This window comes from Hypomesus transpacificus, chromosome 4, assembly GCF_021917145.1.
Source record: "Hypomesus transpacificus isolate Combined female chromosome 4, fHypTra1, whole genome shotgun sequence".
Classification (NCBI taxonomy): Eukaryota; Metazoa; Chordata; class Actinopteri; order Osmeriformes; family Osmeridae; genus Hypomesus; species Hypomesus transpacificus.
The window spans coordinates 1,260,990-1,287,128 of record NC_061063.1 but is presented as its reverse complement, the minus strand read 5'-3'; the positions used below and the strand labels follow the sequence as shown (position 1 = coordinate 1,287,128).

At 47.1% G+C, this 26,139-nt stretch overlaps 2 protein-coding genes across 3 annotated transcripts; one reads left to right on the top strand and one right to left on the bottom strand.

Annotated features, from left to right (window-relative positions):
- Positions 1 to 2,433: 2,433 nt before the first annotated feature.
- Positions 2,434 to 5,547, bottom strand: LOC124467348 (DEP domain-containing mTOR-interacting protein-like). The gene is made up of 5 exons (XM_047019616.1): positions 5,225 to 5,547; positions 4,340 to 4,474; positions 3,949 to 4,019; positions 3,692 to 3,796; positions 2,434 to 3,501 (listed from the first exon to the last, which is right to left on the bottom strand). The coding sequence occupies exons 1-5, from the start codon at positions 5,241 to 5,243 to the stop codon at positions 3,373 to 3,375; spliced, it is 459 nt and encodes a 152-aa protein (XP_046875572.1). The 5' UTR covers positions 5,244 to 5,547; the 3' UTR covers positions 2,434 to 3,372.
- A 4,553-nt stretch (positions 5,548 to 10,100) lies between these two features.
- LOC124467523 (ectonucleotide pyrophosphatase/phosphodiesterase family member 2) lies at positions 10,101 to 25,837 on the top strand. 2 transcript variants are annotated; one of them, XM_047019828.1, is made up of 25 exons: positions 10,101 to 10,475; positions 11,464 to 11,563; positions 12,155 to 12,313; positions 12,507 to 12,632; positions 12,758 to 12,818; positions 13,261 to 13,358; positions 13,655 to 13,734; positions 14,121 to 14,240; positions 14,669 to 14,724; positions 15,683 to 15,748; positions 16,813 to 16,885; positions 16,973 to 17,081; positions 17,302 to 17,427; positions 17,601 to 17,632; positions 17,710 to 17,837; positions 18,129 to 18,213; positions 18,343 to 18,430; positions 18,557 to 18,732; positions 18,982 to 19,042; positions 19,355 to 19,494; positions 20,808 to 20,946; positions 21,397 to 21,474; positions 22,318 to 22,450; positions 22,915 to 23,068; positions 24,768 to 25,837. In XM_047019828.1, the coding sequence occupies exons 1-25, from the start codon at positions 10,458 to 10,460 to the stop codon at positions 24,936 to 24,938; spliced, it is 2,577 nt and encodes an 858-aa protein (XP_046875784.1). In that variant the 5' UTR covers positions 10,101 to 10,457; the 3' UTR covers positions 24,939 to 25,837. The 2 variants fall into 2 exon arrangements, with proteins under 2 accessions (XP_046875784.1, XP_046875783.1); XM_047019827.1 differs by having other exon boundaries at positions 16,813 to 17,081.
- Positions 25,838 to 26,139: the final 302 nt, after the last annotated feature.

Sequence of the window (26,139 nt, the reverse complement as noted above, 5' to 3'; positions counted from 1 at the left end):
GGTGAAAAAAAACAATGAACTTAGAGGGCTGTGGAATCTTTTTTCTCCATTGTTCATAATGATAAAAGACGTGATCGTTTTGGGGTTCTCCCACCAGTGTTCTTATTTATAAAAAAAAAAAAAAAATAACATGATAATTAGTAGAAGCAGATGGTTCCACATTGTCTTGACAGGTCAACCTTATCACCATATCAGGTGCCATGGCATTCTGATGCCCTGAAGTTCTCAGTCTCCAAACATCTGTTTGTGCTTGTTTTCATTCCTGCTATCTAACCATCACTATCATCACAGATCTGAATGTTGTTCTTGGCCCACAAGCAACAAATGCTGTCATATTGAAAACTAGGCTTGTCCATGTGGCTATGACTATGAAGTTATGCAATGCATCCCCCCCCCCCCCACACACACACACGCACATGCACACAGCATGCAAAACGTCAATATTATTTGTGACCTACACTAACTCCCTGCATTAAATGGATTGCATTTCAAACACTACACTGGTCAATCAAATGAAGCACACTCTAGCATTGGTTCTAATCTGAATCCAGCTGAACTGAACGAACAAACTGGAGCCCCGACTACGTCTAGCCCCCATCTCCCTCACCCCCACCCTCAACTCCTCTGCCGAACGTGTCTCAACACGCAGACGGAGGGAGAGAGCGGAATGCCCCTTCGAGCGTCCCATAACCATCTCCATGACAGCGAGGTCGCCAGCATGACAAGAGGTGGAAGGGGTTTCAACTTTGGAAAACCAATTATGCGTGGAATCCCTTTTAGCACCTTTTTTATCATCGGAGGCCCCCATTCACCCTCGACGGTAAGTTATGGACAGTAATGAGAGGTGTGTGGTTACACTGTCTTTCTCACAGTGTGTGGAGTTGTTCATTGATCAACTAAGGGTGGGGAGATGGAGCTGAGCTGGATTGGTTAAGGTCACTCCTCACTATCAATCCCGCCCACCCACCCTGTCAAATGACAAGGTTTCAATACAGGTGCAGCACTGGACATGATGCTTGCATGATGCTTTTATTAGGGGGGACTTGGGGGGTTGAACCTGGGACCTCCTGCAGGCAAAGACTCAAACGTTGAGCTAGACCCCCTCCCTCAGCCATAAATACTTGTCGTGCAACTGTTCGTGTGCTTGACCTGTGCTGAATCTGAACTTGACCCTTGACCCAAGTCTGGATTTAAAGTCTGTAACTTTTTCTTCCTGACAGGAGATAGTGTGTCCCCATTCTGTAGAGGAAGAACATTGTACCTTTGTGTGAGAGAGTGATATTTCTTATACTTCAGTGTTTACAGATGTATGATTTTGACTACTGCTGTTTTCAGAGGAATTGAAAAGTTAAATTCGGGCACAAAAATAACTTCCATTATATTTCATCACAAAAGCCAACCATGTGTTATTAACTAATGTGGATAGGACGATGACAGCATCTTGAGTTCTCATCTCAAAGGAGACTGTTAACATTAAGATAGCCAGACTCTTTACAGACAAACTGTACTGGACAGATAGTTACTACACATTCTAAAAACCAAAGGATGTGGACAGAGCTATGGTTAACCTTAGAAGAAGGTTTCAAATAAAAGCTCCAGATGAAACATTTCTTGAACGTAAGATTAAATGTAGAACTGTAGGATTCTATATAGAACCCTGCTAAGGATCATGACGTTATATGCAGAACCCTGCTAAGGATCATAACGTTATATGCAGAACCCTGCTAACGATCATAAAGTTCCATACAAAACCCTGCTAAAGATCATAAAGTTCTATATAGAACCCTGCTAAGGATCATAAGGTTCCATATGAAAACCTGCTCAGGATCATAAAATAATATGTACATATATACATACACCCCCTTCAGTCATAGGTTTCCATTGGTTGTTGAAATGTAAATCACCCAAACCTAACTAGAGAACACTACACTGCACAGCATGACACATACTGCCCCCTTCTGGTCACTCGCTGGTCAGGGTTCTGTGGTGTCATGCATAACCACCCCTCTTTTGTGTTGGTCTGATGGTCACTTAATGATTTGACAAAGTCCATGTGATTTTGTTGACTGTCAAGATTAAATTCCAATCTTTAGGTCATTTTATAGTTCATGCTATTTGATTTCAACTTTGGTCATTTGGCTTTAACTTGCAACAAGAATGACTTCCTCATCTGACCCCAAATTATATCTGTATTTGTATGCTTATTGACTAGTGTCTTATCTTGTTTATTATGTTGGTCAGAGTGTGCAGTACTCTGCACAAGGACTCACATCGTATCTGTTAAGGTTTAACATTTAATGAAAGCAATGCTGTAAATGCAGTTCAGGATTCAGGAATAATCAAGACCATAACATCCAAGTTCCTTCATCCGTTAAATTGTCTTATTTCTGTATACAATGATGGTTGAAATATATAAAATAAGAGCATAAGAGAATGTCATGTAAGAAACAGTTTATAACAATATGTACAGTTCAAAACAAAGTTATGGCACTACTCAACAGTCGTGTAGGAATTGGACCACATTATGTGTGATAAAAACATTTGATTTGATTTTAAATGAAATGAAAATGATCGAAAGATTTAAATATCGTCACCGAAGTCAATACGAATGACTCTAAAAACCAAATATATTCCTGATAATGAACATGCTGTGCTTGCAGGAACAAGTGTAAGGCTTGTTGTTGCAGTGAGTAACACCTCGGCTCATAACACCTCATAAGCTTCTCCTAGGCAACCTGTAGGACAAAGGGAGAGCCGGCACTAGCGTAAACAAGCTTGTCTGTTTTATTCAAGTAAGCTTTTTCCTCATGTCTCCTCCTTCCCCCTTTCATTCCTCAAATCTGAAAAGCTTTGTTTGGTTTGAACGGCAAGGTTTGAATAAAAGAGGACATTGAAGGCTCTATCACACTGGCCGGTTTGTCTTAGATCTGATAGGGGGGCAGGGAACAAGGTGACGTGGGAGGAAACCACTTTGTGGATGGGGACACACTCCAAGGGGGGAAATGAGGTGGCAAACAGGGTCAAAAGTCAGACCAGTGGAACACAAGGCAGGTCTGTCTCCCTGTGTGTTTGTGTGGAGGGATGGGATTATCATCATACCAGTGTCATATCTCTGTCGAGGATTCATTGTTGCTGTGTCATGGCTCCTGTCCCACGTTGATGATGTCAGCACACAGAGTTCCATGTCAAAGTCTGCAGGATACTGGATGGATTTGTGAACCCAGTGGTTCCCTGACTGAAAAGCCCTCCCTAGTCGATGACACTGCCAGGTTGACTGGAGTAAACAATCAAATGTCCATCAAACTTCATCCAGCGTCATGAAACTTTATCCAAAGTCACAAATCTTCATCTTACATCCTTTCAACATGGGCCTCAGCAGTCTGCCTCCTCCATGATCTCCATGATGACAGTTCGCGGTCCGGTGAGGATGAGGTTGCTGACGGTCTTGTAGTCTGAGGAGAGCACGTTTAAGCCGTTGACCGAAACCACAAACTGGCACACCTAGGAAGAACCAGGAACATCAAATATCAGTTTCAGGTCTCATTTAGGCTCATAGTGTGCATCACCTGGCTTCATGTAAGTGGTATGCCACCTGTTAACTGTAAGACATGTCAAATGTCTTCCAAAATGTCTTTTGGACTTGAATCAAACAAAAACAACAAATCCCATGATGCATTGCACGCTTGTTCACCTTCATGCCAGCGGCTGCAGCAGGGCCACTGGGGTCCACAGCCTGGATGTGACACGGCCCGTTGCCTCGCACCACAAACCCCCAGCCCACTGCGTCCCCCACGATCTGCACAGGATCACATAAGGATGACAGGAAACGCATCACAGTGAGGTTTGTGGATATCTGTGAGCTACTCTGAAGCCTTGGGTGGCGTTGGTTGTAAAAAGGCATGCACACACACAATTGGATTGGATGATACTGTATTTTTGACTCTGTACCGTGAATGTTCTCCTGGTGTAGGGACTTCCTGGTCTCTGTAGCTCCTCTGGACTCACTGGTCTCTTCAACACTGCCAATTCAACACAGGTTATCAACAGAGCTCCAGTGTTATGAAACATGGTGTTTCCTTGTTTTCAAAGTGTGATAGCTGTGACTTTAATTGTGAAATTCAATGAATAGGTATAGGGGTGAGGAGGCAGGGGTGAACCCATAGCCTGAAGTTATCAAGAATTTCTTAGTCTTGGCCCAGGATCTGATTCTAGCCTGTTCCTGGGGTTTTATTAAACAGACAGATGTGATCCTAGATCAGATTGAGTGAAGTTAACCGATTCACCCAGGTTACGTAAGCATCTGGGCTTGAGCTGGTTTCTTTTTTGTTGTATCTGGTACCTGATTTGGGGTTGTAGAGCACCGGAGAGGAAGACCTGAGAACTGGGACCTGTCTGCAGTAGCTGCTGTCGCTTTTGCTCCTCTGCCTGCGTCCTTCCCCTCTGGACACCATCTTCCCTGACTTAGATGGAGTGACTAGAGAGGGAGATGGAGGGGGACAAGAGAAAGGGGGAGAGACAGATGGAGGGAAAGAAAGTTTAGAGAAAAGGAGAGGGTAGAGGAGAGTAAAGAAGACACCGAGAGAAGAGGAGAGAAAGGTAGACAAATGCAGGAAGGAAAGAAAAGAAAAAGGAAGAGAGTAAAAGAGAAATAGGTCATGAAATACTTTGTAATTGTCATAATCTTTATGGCAGTGTTGAATGAGCACCTTGACACAGCCATCCTCTTTGCCCTCGCCAAATCTACTCCTTCAAAGTGATAAGCTACTGTTGCTCATCAAATATGCCAACTATTTACCCCCTAATGAACTCACCCTGGATCCAGCTATCAGTATTAGTGATACGTCCCCACAACTAAGTAAACTTTCACCTCCTTTACCACAGTACCACACTGGTAACCACAGCCACTGACAGTGCAAAAAAGGGAAGACCTACTTTCTTTTTTATTACTGAAATATTAAAACAATGTCAATAAGAAATCACTAGCAATATAACAGAACAGTTTGCCTATTGTATCAGTAGTGTCTTTGAAATTATTCATCCGTTGTGTTTGACGTGGGTTGCACTGGATTATATAACTTTACAATCCACAGGAAAGACTATTCTACCAGCAACGTTTTCAGTGTGATAACACAGCATAAAAACCCCCAAACCTTAAATAAAAACTTCCAAATATCACTGTTAAAATCTTCCACACACATCTTCTGTAAGGACCCAGTCAACTCACCACCTGTACGAGGTCCCATGATCTGGTAGCTGTGCCTTGGAGGCTGGTCAACTGGTGAATGGGAGTGCCCTGTGGGTGAAGGTGCCAGGGACAGAGTGCAGGTGAGGTGAGGAGGCCTGGATGGAAGTAAGGAGAGGAGGCCTGGACGAAGGCAGGGACAGGAGGCCTGGATGGACGTATGATGAGGAGGCAGGAGACTCTAGGCGTGGGGCTCAGGTGTGGATCTCAGCTGAGATCTGGTGGCAGGATTAGGATGAGGATTCTGGAGGTCTGGGAGAGAGGGTGGCTTCTGCCTCGGTTGTAAAGTCTGCAGGCTGGCTGGGCTAAAGGAAGGTAAATGTTAAACCATAGAGCAAACACACTGACCCACTGACGATGAGAGGGAGGGTTATATGAAAGAGGGCGGGAGGGAAGGTGGGAGGAAGAGTGGTAACGTTTTGGTGAGAGAGAGAGAGAGAGAGAGAGAGAGAGAGAGAGAGAGAGAGAGAGAGAGAGAGAGAGATAGAGAGAAAGAGAGAGAGAAGGAGAAAGGTTGGGAGAAAAGAGGGAGAGTTGGATAGTTGCCAGGCTGTAGCGGAGGTAGATAAGAGGGGAAAGAGCAGCTGGGATCATTAAAGGTCTAATGGGACAAAGGGGGAAGGAGGGAGAAAGGGAGGGAGGGAGGGATGAAGGAGAAACAGTGGAGTTTTCCATAATCCACTCCTGGTCATGCTTAATTGAAACACTTGAGGTGACCATTTCCTCAAACCGCACAATGTAGGAGTATTAACCTGTGGAAACAATCCCAACGGGATTTGTAGCTTTGTTTGTGTCATAACAGCCCTACAGCTATTCCCCTTAAAAAAATGAACTCACTTTATTTGGCATATTAGGGTTTCCATGACATTTGAATGGAGGGAATCTCTTGAGTAATGGTAGAAAGAGGAAGCATGTCTATGTTTGTATTTGGAGGGGACGGGATCAATGGAAATTATCAGATCAATAACAAGAACAACAACAACACTGTTGTTGAGGTCGTCACACAGAGATAGTAATACTAGTACATTCCATGCCAGGAACAAAATGAACATTCCGGTCTGCTTACAACTCAACTCAGTTTAATCATTAGACAAAAGTTAATTGAATGGAAAGTACAGTAAGCCTTTCACAAAATAAAACCTGTTAGCAGCACTGGTTTTGATGACTATTTTTACCAAACCAACCAATATTAACAACTTGATATACAAACATACATATATATGTATGCATATATATAGGTGTATACAATGATACAATGTTTTTTTAACTGACAGATCAGTTCCTTTTTTTTATATGATTAAGATTAGATCATTATTAACTGCCGATAACAAATGACCGTGGGCGTTTTGAGGACAGACATTTAAGGTATATAGAAGACGATGCTCCCATCTAGTGGTGGTAACCTATAACTGAAACAGGTGAGAAAATGTAAACCAAAATAAATCTGCACATTCTCAGTATGTTACCACTACTAACCAGTAGCGTGAGTGGGCCAACATTGCAACATTGTATCGAAAGAAATTTGAAGTACTATCAACTGTCTATTTACCAAAGAGCCAGATGGGTAAAACTGGAATGTTCATACTGATCTTGTGATTATTTCCTTTTAAATTTTAATTACTTCCGTTATTTCTAAATTCTCGACACTCCTGCCCTCCCCTCCCTGATTAAAAACCTTGCTCCGCTAGAGTCTAACCTTCACTGCTAAAGGATAATTTAAACTGGCATGGCAGGTATTAAGGCGCCACAATGATGTGACCCCCCTCTAGCCTAACCCCCACCCCCGGCCTCCCATACATACCTTGCTAGTGTGTTTCATTTGTGCAACAATCGAGACATTACCCCCCCCCCCCCCCCCCCCCCCCCGTCTCCCCCCCCCCAGCCCCTCCCCCCTCCCCCCTCCCCCCCCCCTTCTTTCCTATAAGTCCTCTACAACTCTCCCTAACTCTCGCTATGTTCACATATACCTACACCTCTGCCCCACTAGTTCCTGGTAGTCCAACTATTTTGTTTTCAACCTGTTTGTACTGATATTCCTCTGTTTGCTCTGGGTCAGTGGGTCTGAACAGAGTGTAGCCTGTGTGGGTGTTAGCAGGAAACCACAACCTTTGGTTCAGTAACTCACTGTCTTGGGCCTCTCTAAGGACAAGAGGTCTGGCTGGCATACTGCATTGTGAGATACAGGAGGAAGGATCGAGGCAGGGATTGGGAACGCAAAAAGAATGATTTGGATGTTGGCTGCAAAAAATACTCGAAATCCTGTTTCGTCTTTTTTTCCATGTATGGATCGTACTGTGAGTGTGTGTGTGTGTTTGTGTGTGTGTCTGTGTGTGTGTGTGTGTGTGCACGTGTGTTTGTGAACGCTCACATTTTGTGGGGGCAAATATTTACAAACTTTGGACAAAGTACAGTGGTGTCTCATTCTGATGTCTCATCACATTTGTTTTATTTTCACTTTCAAGCAATCCACTTCTCCATATATTCACTTATATACCACTTTAATAACAAGTGTAACAAAGTTAACCACTTTCTAAGAACTCACTCCCACATTGTTATATTTTAGGCAAACACTTCACTCCAGAATTAAAGCTGACGTAGTTTAGAGTTTTCTTAAGCCACAATGTGAGAACTAAAAGCTTCTCCCCAAACTTTTGAAAGGAGGCTTTATCTCTCTGGCCTTGTGCTGCCAGGACTGTCCAATCAGAGTGCTCAAAAGTAAAGCCTGTCAGCCAGTGCCTGAGGGCCTTAGGAAATATCTGCCCAATCCTGAGCCGGAACTGTCATATTAGTCCCGTAGGAGTGTGGAGGTGAATGAGTCCTTTCTTAGAACCGAGACAGATCTCCACAGGTGGGGACACGACCAGGAAACCCAACTCAGCTCCCCTTCCTCTGGGGATCAGGAAGGTAAGCGTGGCCCAAGGGTGTTGGGGGTGCACAGGCCAATCAGATGTCTCCATGCACGGACCAGGTAATCCCTGGCCAGGGGCCGAGAGAGACAGGAGAAGCTTCTAGACTCCAGCTGTGACATTTAACCTCGCACAGCCCCCTGACAATACCTTCCCAGCCTTCCCCAACTCTCCCCAGCACCCCACCAGCCCTCCCCCAGCCCTCCCTTACCTTCCCCAGCCCTCCCCTACCCTGCCCAGTCCTCCACCTGCCCTCCCCAGCCCTCCCTTACCTTCCCCAGTCCTCCCCAAACTTTCCCAACTCTCCCCAGCCCCCCACCAGCCCTTCCCAGCCCTCCCTTACCTTCCCCAGTCCTACCCTCCCCAGCCCCCCACCAGCCCTCCCCAGCCCTCCCTTACCTTCCCCAGCCCTCCCCTCCCTTGCCCAGTCCTCCACCTGCCCTCCCCAGTCCTCTCCAAACTTTCCCAACTCTCCCCAGCCCCCCACCTGCCCTCCCCAGCCCTCCCTTACCTTCCCCAGTCCTCCCCAAACGTTCCCAATCCTCCCCAACTCTCCTCAGCCCTCCTTGATCGAGCTCAGCCCTCCCCCAGTCCTCCCCCAGCCTCCCCAGCCTCTTCCCCGACTCTCCCAGGGCCTCCCAGGGATGACTGTTGCTCCTTTGTTTCTGCCTCCCGTCATGATAACATGAGCACCGCCGCGGGGACAACAGTGCTCTGATCTGTTCCAAAGCTGCAATGCCTCTTCCAAGAAGACCCCCCCACACACACACACACACCTCTTCAACTGAGCTCCTGACAAGTTTCACAAGGATGCCTGGGCTGGGTGGGGGTGGGGGTGGGGGTGGGGGAGGTCAGACTTGTCAGAATGTTGTTGATCGATCGCAGCGGTGTAATCCGGAACGGAAGCACTGGCCATATAGTGTCAGTTTAGTGTAGGGTTTACCCGACGCATGCCATTGTGGGTTGGATCTCGTCCGCGAGCCGGCTGTATCAGGGTTGACGTGGAGAAGGTTTGTCATTGGCTGTTTTTGTCCCGGCACACTCCGAGGGTTTAGCACTGACGTTGAGTAACTGTCCCATTGTGACATGCTCTCAGCAAACACAGAGCACAGGCATACTAATCATTGCACCAGGGCGAAACATTGACATGTATTTATTTGGCAGACGTTTTTTATCCAACGATGCATTTTCGAAAAGACAGCGGAAAATCACGGTTCAGAAGTGTATCGTAATAAGAGTATATCAGTGATCCGAGTCAAGGTACTGTCTGTACGTACCAGGCTCTGTGAAATATAACCATGTGGTGCTGTTGCACAATCCTTGGTAAATGCAGTGCGTTCCTTGACTCTGACCACTGAAACACTGATACTGTGCACTTCTGATCCTTGATTTGTTGCTGTACTTTCTGAATGTACTATTTGTATGTCACTTTGGATACAAGTGTCGACTAAACGAATACAATTTCACTTTTCAAAACCAGCCATTCACCTCATTCCGTGTAAGATCTAAAGGAGTTGACTCGTTCTCAACATACTTTCGTCGAATCTTTGCTGTGGTGTGCAGTGGACTGCACGCAGACACACAGAAAGGTGCAGTGTGTTCGAATGGAGGGGTGCTTACTTCCCACAGGGAAAGTGAGGTCTGCTTTTCTCAACATATTTACAATGGGTGTCTTTATTCCTGGACTTTATTGGACCAACAAACTCAAATTCAAGGCCAAGTCATTGCAGAGTCATGTGCAGAGGTCAGAAGGTCAGGGAGTAGAGCCAGAGGTCTGAGTGATCCAGAGCCAGTTCTGCCCTCTCTGTCCTCCCTCCATGTTTTCCTCCGACTTGGCTGTGTAATGTTACTGTTGTCACCGCTGAGAGAGAGTTGCATAAAATCCCAGCACGTTGTTACCCTCTTGGAGGCCCTCTCAAAATCTCTCTCTCTCTCTCCCTCTCTCTTTTCTCTATCTCTCACTCCCTCTCCACCTCAGTCGTTCTCTCTACCTTTTTCTCTCCCACTCTCTCTCCCTCCCGCATTGAGCAGAAGGTCTCTGTTGTGCGTAGGAGTCGAGACTGAGCCCGCGGTTAAGTGCTGAGTCGGACTATGCTGTACGGAACATCTGCCAGTAGCCCAGTTGTACCAGAGCCCAGCTGTCACCATTACTTCATCTGCATTGGCCGGCAGCGCTAGGAGAGCTGAGCAAGGCAAACAACGAAGTAGCCAGCCACTCAACCCCTGCGTCCTTTTGATCGATTCGCAACCGTCCGGGCCGAAGTGGACGTTGGCCAAACGTTTTGGACAATTTACACTCTACATGAAAGATGGTACAGATACATTTGGTACGGTGAGATGACGTCTTTTTGTATCTTGTTTTTAGGTGACAGGATGTTTTGTATGTGGTTTTGATTTGTCATTTTTGACTGGGGACATTGCACGCCTTGCAGGAAAGATGTATCGACCCGTGTCAGAAAGGACTGCACTTTGAATCCAGTCGAAAGATATTCAAATATTTACAAGTGAACTGCAATTATGTAATTTTGGACAACTCATTGTAATCAAAAAACGAAATGACAAGATTAAGGCCTAATACTAATTTCTGATAGTATGCTCCCATGTTGGCTTGCAATCAGTAAATTGACGTGCTGGAAATTCATAGGATGACAGTTTTCTGCGGTCTTCAGAAAATATTTGATTTGTATAGCACTTTTTACAAGCAATGTCACAGAAAGCTTTACAGATGACAATAAACTGTTAGCTACAACCAACCTAAACTGTTTCACTATTCCGCGATGGAGACATAATAGGCTATTTGCCAACGGAAAAAGCCTTTTTGACTTTGTTTGAGTTGCAAGTCAGATGAGAAAATTAGGCTATTATTCAAATAACTGTCCTTTTCATTAGTTGTATGAATATTCCTCCTGTAGTGTTGTCATGGACCAAGTGCATTTGAAAGAAATGTAAGAGCGTTCAATTTGCATTGCTGTTCGCGTGCTTTGGTCTATTAGTATATCTGCCCTTGACCAGCAGTATTAGACCGAAACGTCCTCACAGCACGATGTGCCCTTGGTCACCTGAGTGAGAGAAGAAACTTGAGCTGATCTGACTGTCCTTAACTTGACTCACCTTGACTTGACTCTCCTTGACTGCTCAACTTATTGTGCAGAGACTTGATCTGAGATGACTCGATTTGAGCAGAGGTGAACTCACTTGAGTTCAAAGTCAATTGTACTGAATCAAATCAAATCAAATGGAATCACATTGAGTACAGCGAGTTGAGCCGGCTGCAGTTTGAGTGTCACGTTCCTGTCATGTACCTGTCTTTCTCAGGTAGTGGTTGCCATGGTGCTCCTGCAGTGTCCCAGCGGACGATGGGCGTACGTCTTCCAGGCCAGCCGGCCCGGGGAAGGAGGAGAATCACCCCCTAAACGTAACCCCCCCACCCCTCCACCCTCCCACCCTTTTCACCCTTCTACCGATCCCCACCTCTCCCTCATCCCCTTATCACGCTTAACTCAACCCATCCTCACCATCTCCTCACCACTTCCCCCCCATTTCTTTCTCATCCCCCCATCACTGTAGCTGCACCCCCTCCTCATCCTCACCTCCTCAACTACCCCCCCACCTCTCCCTCATCCCCCATCACCCATATTGTTCCCCTTCCTCACCCTCTCCTCCCTCACTACTCCCCCCCCCCCCCCCACATCCCTTAACTTCACTGATGAACTAATGCACTGTACTGAATTCCCATTTGACCCATCTCACCTTAAGTCTCTTTTTGTGATCACTTTGGGACCCTTCTCGAAGCTCGCCTCTTCGACAATTTCACACTCGGGATTTGACATTGGACCGTGTATTTCAGAGTGTAGCGGTTTTAATAAATTGTCAAATTGAATAACGTCATTGCTCATCCATGTTTATGACTAAATAGAAATACAAATGTTCTGAGCTCGTTCGCCTGTCTGTCGACTAGCTAGTTCGCTAGCTGATGGTGTTGTTGTTGTGGTGGTTCTGGTCCCAGTGCCTGTCTCAGACTTCCCATGGGTGAATTCGGCGGGCTCCTGTAAGGGGCGCTGCTTCGAGCTGGAGGAGGCTGAGCCTCCCGGATGCAGGTGTGACAACTTGTGCAAGACGTACTGCAGCTGCTGCACCGACTTCGACGAGCACTGCCTGAAAACAGGTCAGGGAAATCTGCTGGAGCCGTCAGAGACCAACAGCATGGCACCCATCGTGTTTACGTTTTCCTTCTCATGAGGGTTCTCCAACTCGTATGGGGGGTTCACTAACTCTAAGGGGTGTTCTAGGACCCCCCCCTCCCCCATATTTCCCTAAATGTAAACACAGTTGTGTTGTGTGTGTGTGTCTCGGTCTAGCGGGGGGGTTTGAGTGCAGCGAGAGCCGCTGTGGGGAGACCAGGAACGATGACCATGCTTGCCACTGCTCCGACGACTGCCTGGAGAGAGGAGACTGCTGCTCCAACTACAAGTCTCTCTGCCAAGGTAGCTGATGGTTCACCGGGGTTGTTGATGTGGGTGGCGCTGAGGTGGTTGGTGTTGTTGTTGAGGAAAGTGTGGTCTTCAACTGTCCGATTCGGTTTGTTTTTTGAAACCATCTTGCTCCTCAGGGGAAGCGACATGGCTGGCTGGAGACTGTGTGGAAATCACAAGCCCAAAATGCCCTGCAGGGTGAGTCTGGAACACACACACATATATATATATATATACGGGAGTCAGATGGCTGAGCGGTGAGGGAGTCGGGCTAGTAATCAGAAGGTTGCCGGATCGATTCCCCACCGTGCCAAATTACGTTGTGTCCTTGGGCACATGCCTCGGGGGGAATGTCCCTGTACTTACTGTAAGTCACTCTGGATAAGAGCGTCTGCTAAATGACTAAATGTAAATGTAATATATAGCCTATATACACATATCTTGTCCCGCAATGCATACTGATATGCTGGTTATATGACATTAAACATATTATTGGGTTGAATTTGGTTAGAATGAGCTGGACAAACAAATGGTATGGTTTGTATTTCTGCACCTGAGTGTTTCCTCGTCTGTCTCTCTCTTGTGGTGCGTGGTGTGTGTTGAACACGCGTGTGTGTGTGTGGTGGTCGTCTGTCTCCAGGTTCATCCGGCCCCCTCTCATCATGCTGTCATTGGACGGTTTCAGGGCGTCCTACATGAAGAAGGGGAAAACAGTCATTCCCAACATGGAGAAGCTCAGTACGATATGCTCACACCCACCCACACAGGGGCGTGTCCAGGGAGTAGCCTAGGGTGGCACGGGCCACCCCTGAAATCTGATTGGCCACCCCAATATATGATTGGCTATATGCCCAGTCAGAGGCGTGCCATCCCTGGTGCCACCCCTATCAAAAATGTCTGGACACACTCCTGCACCCACACACACACAAATAAACACACTAAAGTACAAACACAAACACATGTATACTTGCACACACACACACACACAGACACACACACAAGGTTGACGTGTCTGACCTGACCTTTTCTCACAGGAACATGTGGTACCCACGCCCCCTACCTACGACCTGTGTACCCGTCTAAAACCTTCCCAAACCTGTACACCCTAGCCACGGTAAGTACCCTAAACTAAAGGCTTATTGCATTTGACATGTTCTCTATTAAGCAGATTAACAGATGCTTGTATCCATAGAGACATACTCATTCATATGGAAAGTGCAGTAGGAAGTCAAGGCTCTGATTTTGTTGGTTAATCAAGGAACAGCACAAGATCCAGGCATAGTGCAATTACTCACTATCCAGTAAAGGGAACACCTGCAATGTACATTATTAGGAAATGTGTCTATTTATAAAAAGGATTCTTTTTTCAGTTCCATCTCTAAGTTGAATGAAACATTATTACATTAGGTTATATTTAAACTGTAATAACATTTGAATGACCATATAATAGACTATATGTCAGTGTCCACCTGTGAGCTGATCCGTCACGCTTTACATCAGGGTCTATATCCAGAGTCCCACGGCATTGTGGGTAACACCATGCATGACCCGGTCTTTGACGCCAACTTCAACCTGAGGGGCAGAGAGAAACTGAACCATCGTTGGTGGGGGGGCCAGCCTGTGAGTATAGCTTTAAATATCTAGAACTATCTGTAACGATACTATATATAAAGATACAAGCTACGGTCACAATACAATCAATTTATTAGCAATTTACAGCACCTAGCTCTAAATACTTGTGATAAACTATTTATCACAATACTATCTATGGTAATAATACCATACAACTATTCAACAGTATGATCTTAATGACATTAGTCATTAATCTGTTTTAGCTGACTCCTTAGTGACTGATCTAATGGTCTTGTTGTACTATCTGGGATAATTCAAGCACACTCCCTAGTATTTAGCATATTTGCAAACAGGAATTGACTCATGTCTGCTGTCATGTACTACTACTATGGTATATCAGAGAGGAAGAAAATGCTACTAAGATTTTTGGGGAAGAAGGTATTTGATTGAATTCTTGTTTTTGACGATTTCTTCAGATTTGGATCACCGCAGAGAAACAAGGAGTGAAAGCTGGCACCTTCTTCTGGCCGTGGTGAGTTACACTATTACTTATTTCTTTTAATCCTGCATGTAGAAACAAAACATTGATGGTGAAAGAATTTAGAGATCAACGTTTAGGCCAGATATTGTATTAACAAGTAAAAAATAGATATACACTATACTGTAAGTACGTCTCAATTAAACAAGGGGTTGGTGAAAATCTGGAAGAATTTGTGACTGCATATCTGGTGAGGTAACAAACACGAGGGACAGGGGGGACAGGGGGGCAGGTTCTCAGTCACATCCTGACGAACAACAACAATACCCCCCAGTCACTAACCAGCAGACACAGACGCCATTCACCCCTGCTACCACGCCAGCCCGGCTGTTTTAAGCAAGCTATGCTAATTAGCATAATAGCATTGATGACATTCTCCCCTCCTTGCATGCCAGCCAAAACTGCACCGTGGCTGTGTTTGAAACCTACGCTAATGATCGTAATTACATAGATGATATTCATGCCTCTTTTCACGCCTTTAGAACCCCACTGCCTGGCTTTGTTAGCAAGCTATGCTAATTAGCATAAGAACATTGATGACATTCTCCCCTTTTTGCATGCTTGTCAAAATCTCAACCTGGCAGTGCTAGTGAGCTCAATCAATTAGCTTAGATGAAATAATCCCCTCCTTGCATGTTACCCAAAACTTCAGCAGGGCTCAGCTAACAAGCTTTACCAACTAGCATGAAAGGAGAGGAAGCTGGCCTTTTAGAAGTGCCTTGTGGGTTCGTGGCACTTTTGACCCTAGACCTTCATCTCACATTCATCTCACGATAAGGAAACAAAGGGGGGTACATAAAAACATGCATTGTCCGGCAGTGAAAGATCAAGTCAAATCATCTTTTGATGATCATTTGTAGTTTTCTTAAGGTCAATATCATGGTTTAGAGGAAGTTCCAGTTGTCCAATAGGGTGCTGACATGTCTTTGTGTGTATGTGTGTCACCCCCCAGGGTCATCCCCCTGGAGAGGAGAATACTGACCATCTTGAGGTGGCTTAGTCTTCCTGACGACGAGAGGTAAGGCCATGGTACATTTAATGTTGTGTAGAATACATTCTACATATACATTGGCTTCAGAAAGTATTTTGATCCCTTCACTTTTAGCGCAATTATAGTGTTGAGCCATTCTGCCCATTAACCTACACTCAATCATCCACCATGACTAACCCTTAACATGTTTTATTTTTATTCAGAAATTTAAATCTCAGATTTTCATAAGTATTCAGAATCTTTGCTGTGGTACTCCAAATTGTGCATTCTATTAGCTTAACTTGACCTTGAGATGTGTCTAGAACTTGATCAGAGTCCACCTGTGGCAAAGTGAATTGATTGGACAATGTTTACAAAAGCACACACCTGTAGGTCCCACAATTTAGACTGCATGTCAGGAAAATAACAAAGCCATGAAGTCCAAGGAACTGTGGTGAGGCATCAATCAGGGCTGTTCCCCTTCCAGCAAGGCGATGACCCGAATCATATAGCCAAGACAATGCTAGAATGGCTTCAGGACAAGTCTCTGTCTGTCCCTGAGTGGCCCTGCCAAAGCCCAGACTCAAACCCAGCAGAACATCTGTGGAGAGACATGAAAATGGCCGTTCACAGCTTCCCATGTGATCTGATGGACCTTGGGAATCTAATCTGCCAAGAAGAAGAAGATGAACTGTCCAGATGTGCAAAGGTTGTAGAGACGAGTCACAGCTCTTACTGCTGCCAAAAGGACAAGTACTGAAGCAAGGGTCTGAATATTTATGTAAATGAGAGATTTCAGTTGAGTTTTTTAATACAATTGCGGGGACAAAACACGTCACTTTGTCATTATTACACAATTATACTACTTGAGTGTAGTGTTTAAATATTGTGAAATATTCAATACAAATACGTGCTGAAAGGCAAAAGGTCTGAATACTTTCAGGAGCCATTGTATGTCCTAATGTGTGTACAGTATACTACCTCATCTGTCCTACATCTTCATCAGTGATGCATACCATCAGCATTATTTATATTCCAAGGTCAGTTGCATCAGCGGTTTCAGTTAATTATAGTTAATTACTTGCGTGTGTGTGTGTGTGTGCTATTTCCAGACCGTATGTCTATGCAGTCCACTCAGAGCAGCCAGACACGTTTGGACACAGACTGGGTCCTTTAAGCAGTGAGGTGAGCTCCTCTCTGATTGGGTGGAAAAAGCTCCATGTGATGTGTTTACACACTGACCACACGTGTTTGGCTGTTGTCGTTGTGCAGCTGGACAACCCCTTGAGGGAGATAGACAACATCATTGGGCAACTGATGAACGGCCTGAAGCAAATGGATCTTCATCGCTGCGTCAATATCATCATCGTGGGAGACCACGGTAGGTCAAACACGGGGATCGCACAGGGACCACAACAACTGGATGAGGTCATCAACATGAGACATACACACACGCCTGCCGTGCCCCCCTGTTTAGCTGTCATAGGGATATTTTAGCCTAGTGTTAGTGTTTAGTTAAAAACACTTCACCGGTAGCACTTGATGACATCATCAAGATGAGACGCACCTTTGATGCTCCTCTGTGTGCCCCCCTGAACCAGGTATGGAGGAGGCCCACTGTGACAAGATGGAGTTCCTAAGCTCCTATCCTCTCAACATAGACGACATCCAGCTGATCCCAGGGTCTCTGGGCAGAGTCAGGCCCCGCGACCCCAAGTCTACTACCTGTAAGTGTGTGGTCGGGTATGTGTGTGTGTGTGTGTGTGGTTGGATGTTTGGGTGTATCTGTAGGTTAGTCTAGTCTGCTTTGTATCAACGACAAAAGAATTAAATGAAAAAGAAAAGAGAAATTCAAGGGATCTCCCGAGCTAAACCTTTGTTTCCCAATTTGAATTTTCAGACGACCCCAAAGTAGTAGTTGCCAATCTCACAGTAAGTAAGAAAAGACCAAAAATCCTTTCCCACCAACAAAATATACCTGTACGACCCCTTGACCTCGTGTGTTGTAGTGTAAGATGCCGAGTCAGCACTTCAAGCCGTACCTGAAGCAGCACCTTCCTAAGAGGCTTCACTACGCCAACAACCGCAGGATAGAGGAGGTCCACCTGCTCATGGAGAGGAAGTGGCACATCGCCAGGTACACTCAACAACAGGGAGTCAGGTGGCTGAACGGTGAGGGAATCGGGCTGGTAATCTGAAGGTCGCCAGTTCGATTCCCGGCCGAGCCAAATGACGTTGTGTCCTTGGGCAAGGCACTTCACCCTACTTGTCTCGGGGGGAATGTCCCTGTACTTACTGTAAGTCGCTCTGGATTAGAGCGTCTGCTAAAATGACAAAAATGTAAAAAAAAAACAACAACATTGCAAAGGAATGTCAACTTGTTTGGAAAACCTGTCACATTTCCACGTAACTTCTTTTTGCCTTGCAGGAAAATGCCGGAAAACCGAAAGCCCCCAGGGAGATGTGGTTTCTTTGGCGATCACGGCTTTGACAACAAGATCACTAGCATGAAGGTAAACCTGCTGAATCACTGTTGGTCCTCGTCATGGTGACCCTTCATCAGCTCACTGGTTCTGTTCTGCTCTCGCTCCTGCATGTCCTCATACCAGGATCTGTTTAATTTTGTACTCTCAAAACAATAGACTATCTTTTTGGGCCATGGGCCAACCTTTAAGTTCCGGAAACAAGTGCCTGCGTTTGAAAACATCGAGTTGTACAACGTCATGTGTGGTAAGCTGATCCTGGTTCAGTCCCTTTCAGGCACCGGCATTTCAAACGTGCTCCATTCCAACATCATTCTCCTGAGATGTTCTGAATCTACTTCACACTTCTCTGTGTACCCTGCTTTCCCCTCAGATCTCCTGGGGTTAAGCCCTGCCCCTAACAACGGAACCCATGGCAGTCTGAATGACATGTTGAAGTCCCCTCCTTACACCCCCGCCATGCCCGAGGAGGTCTCCGCCCCATTACCCCCCCTCGCCGACCCAGCCTCCCCGGCCTCCTACACCCTAGGATGCAGCTGTGATGACGAGGTCAGTGGAGGGGTTACCTGGGGGGATAGAAAACAGTTTAAGCTGATGTTGAAGCGTGTCTCATCAGACAAAACCTGCTCACACAATAGAGGGGTTTTGGCGCAGCCCTGTCCCAGAACATCCTAGACTGATAGTACATGCACTGTAAATATATGCTGTGTATAAACAGTAGGTGTTTTATACTGTATACTGTTTTATACTAGGTATGGTATACTTGTTGGTTTAGCTGCACCTTTGTTGGTATTTCAGAACCAGGTGGAGGAGAGCAGTCAGCCATTCAGCCCAGACCCAGATGGTGTCTACTCCTACAGTATGTTCCTCTACTCTTGAACCCCTCAATTCCAGATGTTTGGGCTTGAATCACAGTGCTGAATGAATGGATGAGTTAAATACATGATGTAATGAGGAAGTAATGAGTAGATGATGGAATGAATGGCTAGACAAACAAACCAAAACAGGTAGAAATGCAGACCGACTTCAGGTTCTGGATGATCTGCTGTACTGTGTGTTCTGAATGCGCTATCTACTGCACTAAATCCCCCATTAGTATGTGAAGTATGTCGTATTTGGCATCCGCTAAATGAATCCAATGTAGCAGATGGATGACCGTCCTCTTTTGCAGACACCACCCACCTGCCCTACGGCCGCCCTGCTGTTCTGTTTGAGAGCCGCTATAGTCTGCTGCATCACGTCGACTTCATCAGCGCCTACAGCCTGGAGCTGGCCATGCCGCTTTGGACCTCCTTCACCCTGCCCCGACAGGTACCACATCCCTCTCCTGGATCACCTCCTCTATCCTTCACCCTGCCCCGACAGGTACCACATCCCTCTCCTGGATCACCTCCTCTATCCTTCACCCTGCCCCGACAGGTACCACATCCCTCTCCTGGATCACCTCCTCTATCCTTCACCCTGCCCCCACAGGTACCACATCCCTCTCCTGGATCACCTCCTCTATCCTTCACCCTGCCCCCACAGGTACCACATCCCTCTCCTGGATCACCTCCTCTATCCTTCACCCTGCCCCCACAGGTACCACATCCCTCTCCTGGATCACCTCCTCTATCCTTCACCCTGCCCCGACAGGTACCACATCCCTCTCCTGGATCACCTCCTCTATCCTTCACCCTGCCCCCACAGGTACCACATCCCTCTCCTGGATCACCTCCTCTATCCTTCACCCTGCCCCCACAGGTACCACATCCCCCTTCTGGATCACCTACTCTATCCTCCACCCTGCCTAGACTGGTGCAGTACCACATCCCCCTCCTTCCACATCCCTCTCCTACCCCCTTCACCCTGCCCCGACAGGTACCACATCCCTCTCCTGGATCACCTCCTCTATCCTCCACCCTGCCCAGACCGGTGCAGTACCACATCCCCCTCCTATATCCCCTCCTACCTCCTTCACCCCTCGCCGGCTGGTACCGCATCCCCCTCCTATATCCCCTCCAATATCAGGTCACTCATATTACTCATCCTATAATACTTCCAGACAAACGGGTACCACATCCCCCTACTATATCCAGCTCTATGCTCAGGACTAGGACCACATCCTCACTCTATATCACCTCCTATATCACTACAAGACACAGGTATCTGCTCCTCCCCTGATATCCTTCACCTTGCCCTGATACGTACCATATCCACGTCGTACCTCCTTTACTTTGTCCAGGCAGGTACCCCTATTTACCTCCTACATCCTTACCAAGCAGACAGGTACCCTACCCTCGTGAAATATCTCCTTCAGATAGACAGGGACACTCATATCCCTACAGGTGAAAGTGGATGTGCGGTGTGTGTGCCGTTAGCATGTCTGTTCGGAGCGCTTCAGCGGTGTTGCTCAGATACACTGGCGTCTAGTTATCCCTGCAGAACCATGTGACCTCACCGCTGACGTTTTACGGCCCTGTACGGCGCATGGCGTTGCGTGCAGCTCCAACAACACAAACAAACAAACAAGCGTCCGCATTCACCCTGTTTTACAACGGCGCCTCCGTGGGGCCCCCCATGTCACAGGTAACACGTATGGCACAGGCCTGTGTGCGCGTATGAATGCGGGTTCTCTCTCACAGGAGGGCGTGACCTCCGTGGCGGAGGCCGGGAGCGGGTGCGTGAGGGCGGACACGCGGGTGCCTCAGGAACACAGCCTGGCCTGCAGCAGCTTGTTCAGCCTGGACACGGGCCTCACCCAGGGCTTCCTCTACCCCCCAGGTGGGTCAGTGTCATGTCCTGTTTCTAAAGCGTTTGAGCAGCCATCATCAACTCTGCTCATGAATCCATAAGGTATTCCTGGCCTCAGTAGGGTTTATGAAGTTGAGTTATTCAAGGCCTAACTTTCATTAAAAAGTTCTGAAAGACATGGAAGGATTAAGAATTGTGCACAGGACACATTGAAGGAGTCATGACATGTCCTGATAGTTCCCGTGTTTTACATGACAGTGAGAACAGCTTTTTGTCATCTACAAATTCATGCTCATCTCTCATCAACCTTCCGGGGCAATTGCAGGGGCTTTTCAGACGTCACAACACACCTCCCATGTCTAGTAGGGGGAAAGGGCAACAGTCAAACTGCGAAAAGCCTTGAATGATCTCACTGTGACAGAACATCTGCTGCTGTTTATCTGGAAGGATGAATGCCTGACTTTTGTTATTTGTCGACAGAGCTGGCCACATCTCCAGAATCCAGATATGACGCCTCGCTCGTCACCAACACAGTCCCCATGTACCCTGCCTTTAAGAGTGAGTCCTGCTTCGTCTCACCAACACTGTCTCCAGCTGTGTACAAGGCCTTTACAAGCAGGCTATCTCACTCATTTCAAAGCATGTTGCCTTTTGAAAGTGAGGCCTCTATTCAACTGTTTAAACTCCCTGTCAGGGGATCTGCAGGGTATCTCTATTGGTCCTTTACTGTTTGTGGCTTGTCTCTCTGATACACAGACACACACACACACACACACTCATAGACCCCCCCCCCCCACCCCACACACACGCACACTCACAAACAGACTCTTATACACTGATACACACACACACACGTGTGTGTGAGCTCTGAGAGGCTTGTGTGATGACCTCAGGTCTGAGAGGAGACAGGCTGATACCATTGTCCTCCTGGGACGACACAGACGCCCAGCTTATCAGGGAGAAGCAGACACACACGTGCTTCCGTGCACACAAACACACACACACAGTATACAAGCACGCACACACACCCACCTACACACTCACAACACACTCACACAAAGCGAGCCTCAGTCTCAACCAGAGGAGCCAGTGTTTGTTCTTGTTTGTCGGATGCGACAGCCAGTTCTGGTTAGCAGTCTGTAGTAGTCTGGGAGAAATATCTCCCCCCAACTCACCCCCTTACCCTTATTCCCCCTTCTCCACACCCGCTCTCTCACCCTCACCCATCTCACCCCCCATTCCTCACCCTCTCCCACTCTCACCCACCTCCTCCTTCCCCTGCTCCTCACCCCTTCCTACTCACCCCCTCCCTCATCCTCTGCCACCCTCACCCCCTCCCCCTTCCTTCCTTCCTTCCTTCCTTCCCCTCCTCCCTTACCCCTTCTCCTCCTCGGTCTGCAGAGGTGTGGAGCTACTTGCAGGGGGTGCTGCTCCGGCGCTACGCTGACGAGACCAACGGCATCAACGTTCTCACGGGGCCCATCTTCGACCACAACTACGACGGCCTCCGCGACACCACCGCCAAGATCAAAGAGTAAGACTCAAAAGGTCAAAGGTTACGTCTCGGTGGATTTTTGATAGAACAGATGTATTTGACTTCAGATGTATTTCGTTTCATTAATGATTGCTGTTGCAATGTGGATTGGCCTTCTCCTGTTCTGGTATCTGTTTGCTCAGGGCTGACCGGGTCATCTTCCTCTACCCATGTTTGTACCTGTGTGTGTGTGTGTGTGTGTGTGTGTGTGTGTGTGTATCTGCGTGTGTATGTGTGTCTACTTGTCTGAGTGTGTGTGAGTGCAAAGAGAGATAAAGAGCAAAGGGAAAGAGAACGCAAAAGGGAAGCGAGAGAGAGAGAGGACTCGGAGATCTGTTGAGTGTACTGTAGCCTTGACTGTGTAACTGTATGTTTACAACCCACCCACACAAAGACACACACCCCTCCACCACCACTCACCACCCCGCATCCCCCTTCTTTAACCATCCCCTCCCTCCCTCCAGGTCTGCAGGGGCCTCAGTGCCTGTTCCGACCCACTACTTCATGGTGGTGACGGGTTGCCAGGAGCTCAACCAGACAGCAGAGGAGTGCGAGGGCCCGCTCAGCGCCTTCTCCTTCCTGCTGCCCCACCGGCCCGACAACTCTGAGAGCTGCAACGTGAGTGACACACACACACACATGTATGCACACCCACGCGAGCAAACATGCAGAAATGTACTCGCACGTACACGCAAACACCGATACAGGCGCGCTCAAATATGAGCACGCACATGCACACGCTTATGCGTGAACGCGGACACGTTCTACGTGTGGCGAACGGTGAACACACGCACGTACACACTCCCCATGTGCACCCACCCACCCCCCCACCCACACTTCGCAAGAGAGCAGGAGATTTGAGGCGGTTGGAATTAGCTGCAGTATCAGCAGTTGTCAACCTGGGGGAGCTGTAAGGCTGAGTGTGAGGATGTGTTTGTTTCCGTCTGCACGTCATGGTACCACCCTAATGAACCACATGTGCTTCTCGTGGCTCGCCAGTTGAAATGCTCCAGGTTGCTACGTAATTACAGATACTGCTAACAGACAGCATTTCTACACCCACGGACAGCTGCTCATGTTTTTAGATGTTGGTTTTAGCTGACACTTCCTAGCCTTTGCTTTTAGACAACGCCGTTTTTCTTATAGATCTGCAGACCTATTAGGATGAATGTTTGGGTTTCCTCTGCTGGCTCATATGCTGCTAGGGCATTAGTGTTCTGGGAAATATGACCTTGTAGCGGGTTGTGGTCGTTGAAGAATAGAACTACTTCATCTGTAATCAAGTATTGAATCAAAGGGGCACCACCTCGATATTGGTTTTCTAGGGAGATCGAGGAAACCTAGTTATGCATCTTATCTTTATCGTGAAGGAATAACTTGGTGCAACCATTGTGAATGGACCACCTGTTGCTCTTCTCTGTCTGCCCGCTTGTCTCCCTGCCTGTCTGCCTGCCTGTCAGTCTCCCTGCCTGTCAGTCTGTCAGCCTGTTTGTCTGCCTGCCTTTCTGCCTGTCTGTATAGACTATTATGTGTAATGACCATAACTGTTATCTGACCATGACCGTTTACAACGGACCGGTAACAACCCATGTTTACAGTCACGACCCCCTGCCCCCACCACCTCATCAACTTGCTGACTCATGTTACTGTCATGTGCTGATACACACACACACGCATGCACACACACTTACCCCCCCCCCGCCACACATCCCCCCCCCCAACACTCCGCAGAGCTATACACCCTGTAAGATTGAAATGTTACGAATAGAGGCAATGGAAACATTGCGTAATAAGGCCTATGTTTTACGTGGGCTCAGGACCATTTACACTTCATGCAGGTGTTGATCTGTTGTCAGTACAGTTCCTAGATGCCAGACTTTTTTTCTTCTTCTTGGGAACAAGTCAACTCTTGACTCTTTTGTCAAACAATATCCACCCTCCATGGTTGCTCCGACGAACTTGTGAAACAAAAAGATTTATGAAGGCAATCAAGGCCTTTGTTTAGAGTTTCTGTGTTATGACACCTTTCCGCAGAGTTGAACTAATATCACCATTACAAAACTGGCATGCTCGTGTTGAGGCATATATTGTTTGTTCACCATGTCCTGTTTGTGTGTGTGTGTGTGTGCCTGTATTTGTGTCTTCATCTGGCCGTGTGTGTATCTTTGTCTGTGTGTGTGTCTCCGTGTGGTGTGTGTCTCTATATTTGTCTTCATCTGTTTGTGTGTGCTTCTGTGTGTACATCTATCTGGGTGTGTGTATATGCGTGTCTCTCTGTGTGTGTGTGGGTGTCTCCGTGTGTGTGCGTGTTCCCCAGAGTGCTGAGGAGGAGTCCCAGTGGGTCGAGGAGCTGCTGCACCTCCACACGGCGCGCGTCCGAGACGTCGAGATCTTGACGGGCCTGGACCTCTACAGGGGCACCAACCTCACCCTGCCCCACGCCCTCTCTCTCAAGACGTACCTGCGCACCTTCGAGGCGGACGACTAACACGCGGGCGCCCCCTCCGTCTCACCCTCCTGTCCAACGGTGCCTTTTCTCCCTGTTTGTGGCTGGCTCGATATCGTTCTCCGTCGCCGTTCATCCCTCTCCCTCTCCGCTTCTCTCTCTCTCTCGGCCTGGATCTCGGTGCCTGTCTATCTACCCTTTTCTCTCCACCCCCCCCCCCCATCCTTCCCTAGTACATCTCTGATCCTTAGGTGTATATTTTTATACAATTTGTCATATTTATTATGTAGCAGTTAATAGAGCCACATTCATTACTATATTAATCCATTGTAACAGAGGTCTTGTGTGGGGGAGTGAGCTGCACGTAGGCCTGTGTGTGTGTGTTAGTGTGTATGTGTATGTGTGTGTGTGTGTGTGTGTGTTGCTGTGTGTAGTTGCTGGGAAGCTGAAAGCGTAATGGTGTTGAAACGTTTTCTGTCTAGGTTCAGTAAGTGTTTCGGATTAGGTTCCAATGAGGACATACCATATTTCCTTAGAAGTCAGATAAGACCATGTATCTCAGTCCTGCCCAGCTGTATGTGAAGGCGCTTTTAATATACTACACTGCATCGATTCATTTAGCAGATGCTTTCATCAAAGCCATGGATGGATGATGCATATAGGAAATGCAGCAGATAATCAAGGACTAGAAGTGCACAGGTCTAACCAGTATTCCAGTGGTTCGTATCCCAGCTGTTTGTCTCTCTCCGATGAACGTAGACTAATGGTCTCTCTGAGTGACTTTACTTACCTCTCATCCTTCTAACACCTCAACCTTCGTTCGACGCGGTTCCTGACGGTTGGTGTGGTCATTGGTTTGCAGTTGAAAATGTTCTGTTCCACTCTATTCTAAGTTGCTCATTAACCATGTGGCCAAAGGTCCGATCCGAATAAATTCTTAGAGTGTTGTATTCGGTGTGGTTATTTCACATCCTGACAGTGACACATGCATTTGAGGGTATGATGGGGTTAGGGTTGGAGCAGGAGTTAACCGTATTGCTGTCTTGGACTTGTGGACAACAATTTACCAGGATCTACAACCACGATTGAAGCCTCTGCTATTCCCTAATTCATATGTAATACAGCCATCCTGAACACAGTCAAAGTGTAATTTGGAAAAACCAGACTGGCAACACACACTATCAATGAAAAAGCATCTGGTTAATGATCAAAACATCTGGATACACAGTAAAACGGGCGTATC

What these genes read in the sequence shown, in the direction of transcription:
- LOC124467523 (XM_047019827.1), top strand. An exon ending in AGGAAGTGGCACATCGCCAG is followed by an intron (nt 17,838 to 18,128) that starts GTACACTCAACA and finishes TTTGCCTTGCAG; the next exon opens with GAAAATGCCGGAAAACCGAA. An exon ending in CATGTACCCTGCCTTTAAGA is followed by an intron (nt 21,475 to 22,317) that starts GTGAGTCCTGCT and finishes CTCGGTCTGCAG; the next exon opens with AGGTGTGGAGCTACTTGCAG.
- LOC124467348 (XM_047019616.1), bottom strand. An exon ending in GCTCTACAACCCCAAATCAG is followed by an intron (nt 4,020 to 4,339) that starts GTACCAGATACA and finishes TTGAATTGGCAG; the next exon opens with TGTTGAAGAGACCAGTGAGT. An exon ending in CTGCAGCCGCTGGCATGAAG is followed by an intron (nt 3,502 to 3,691) that starts GTGAACAAGCGT and finishes GGTTCTTCCTAG; the next exon opens with GTGTGCCAGTTTGTGGTTTC.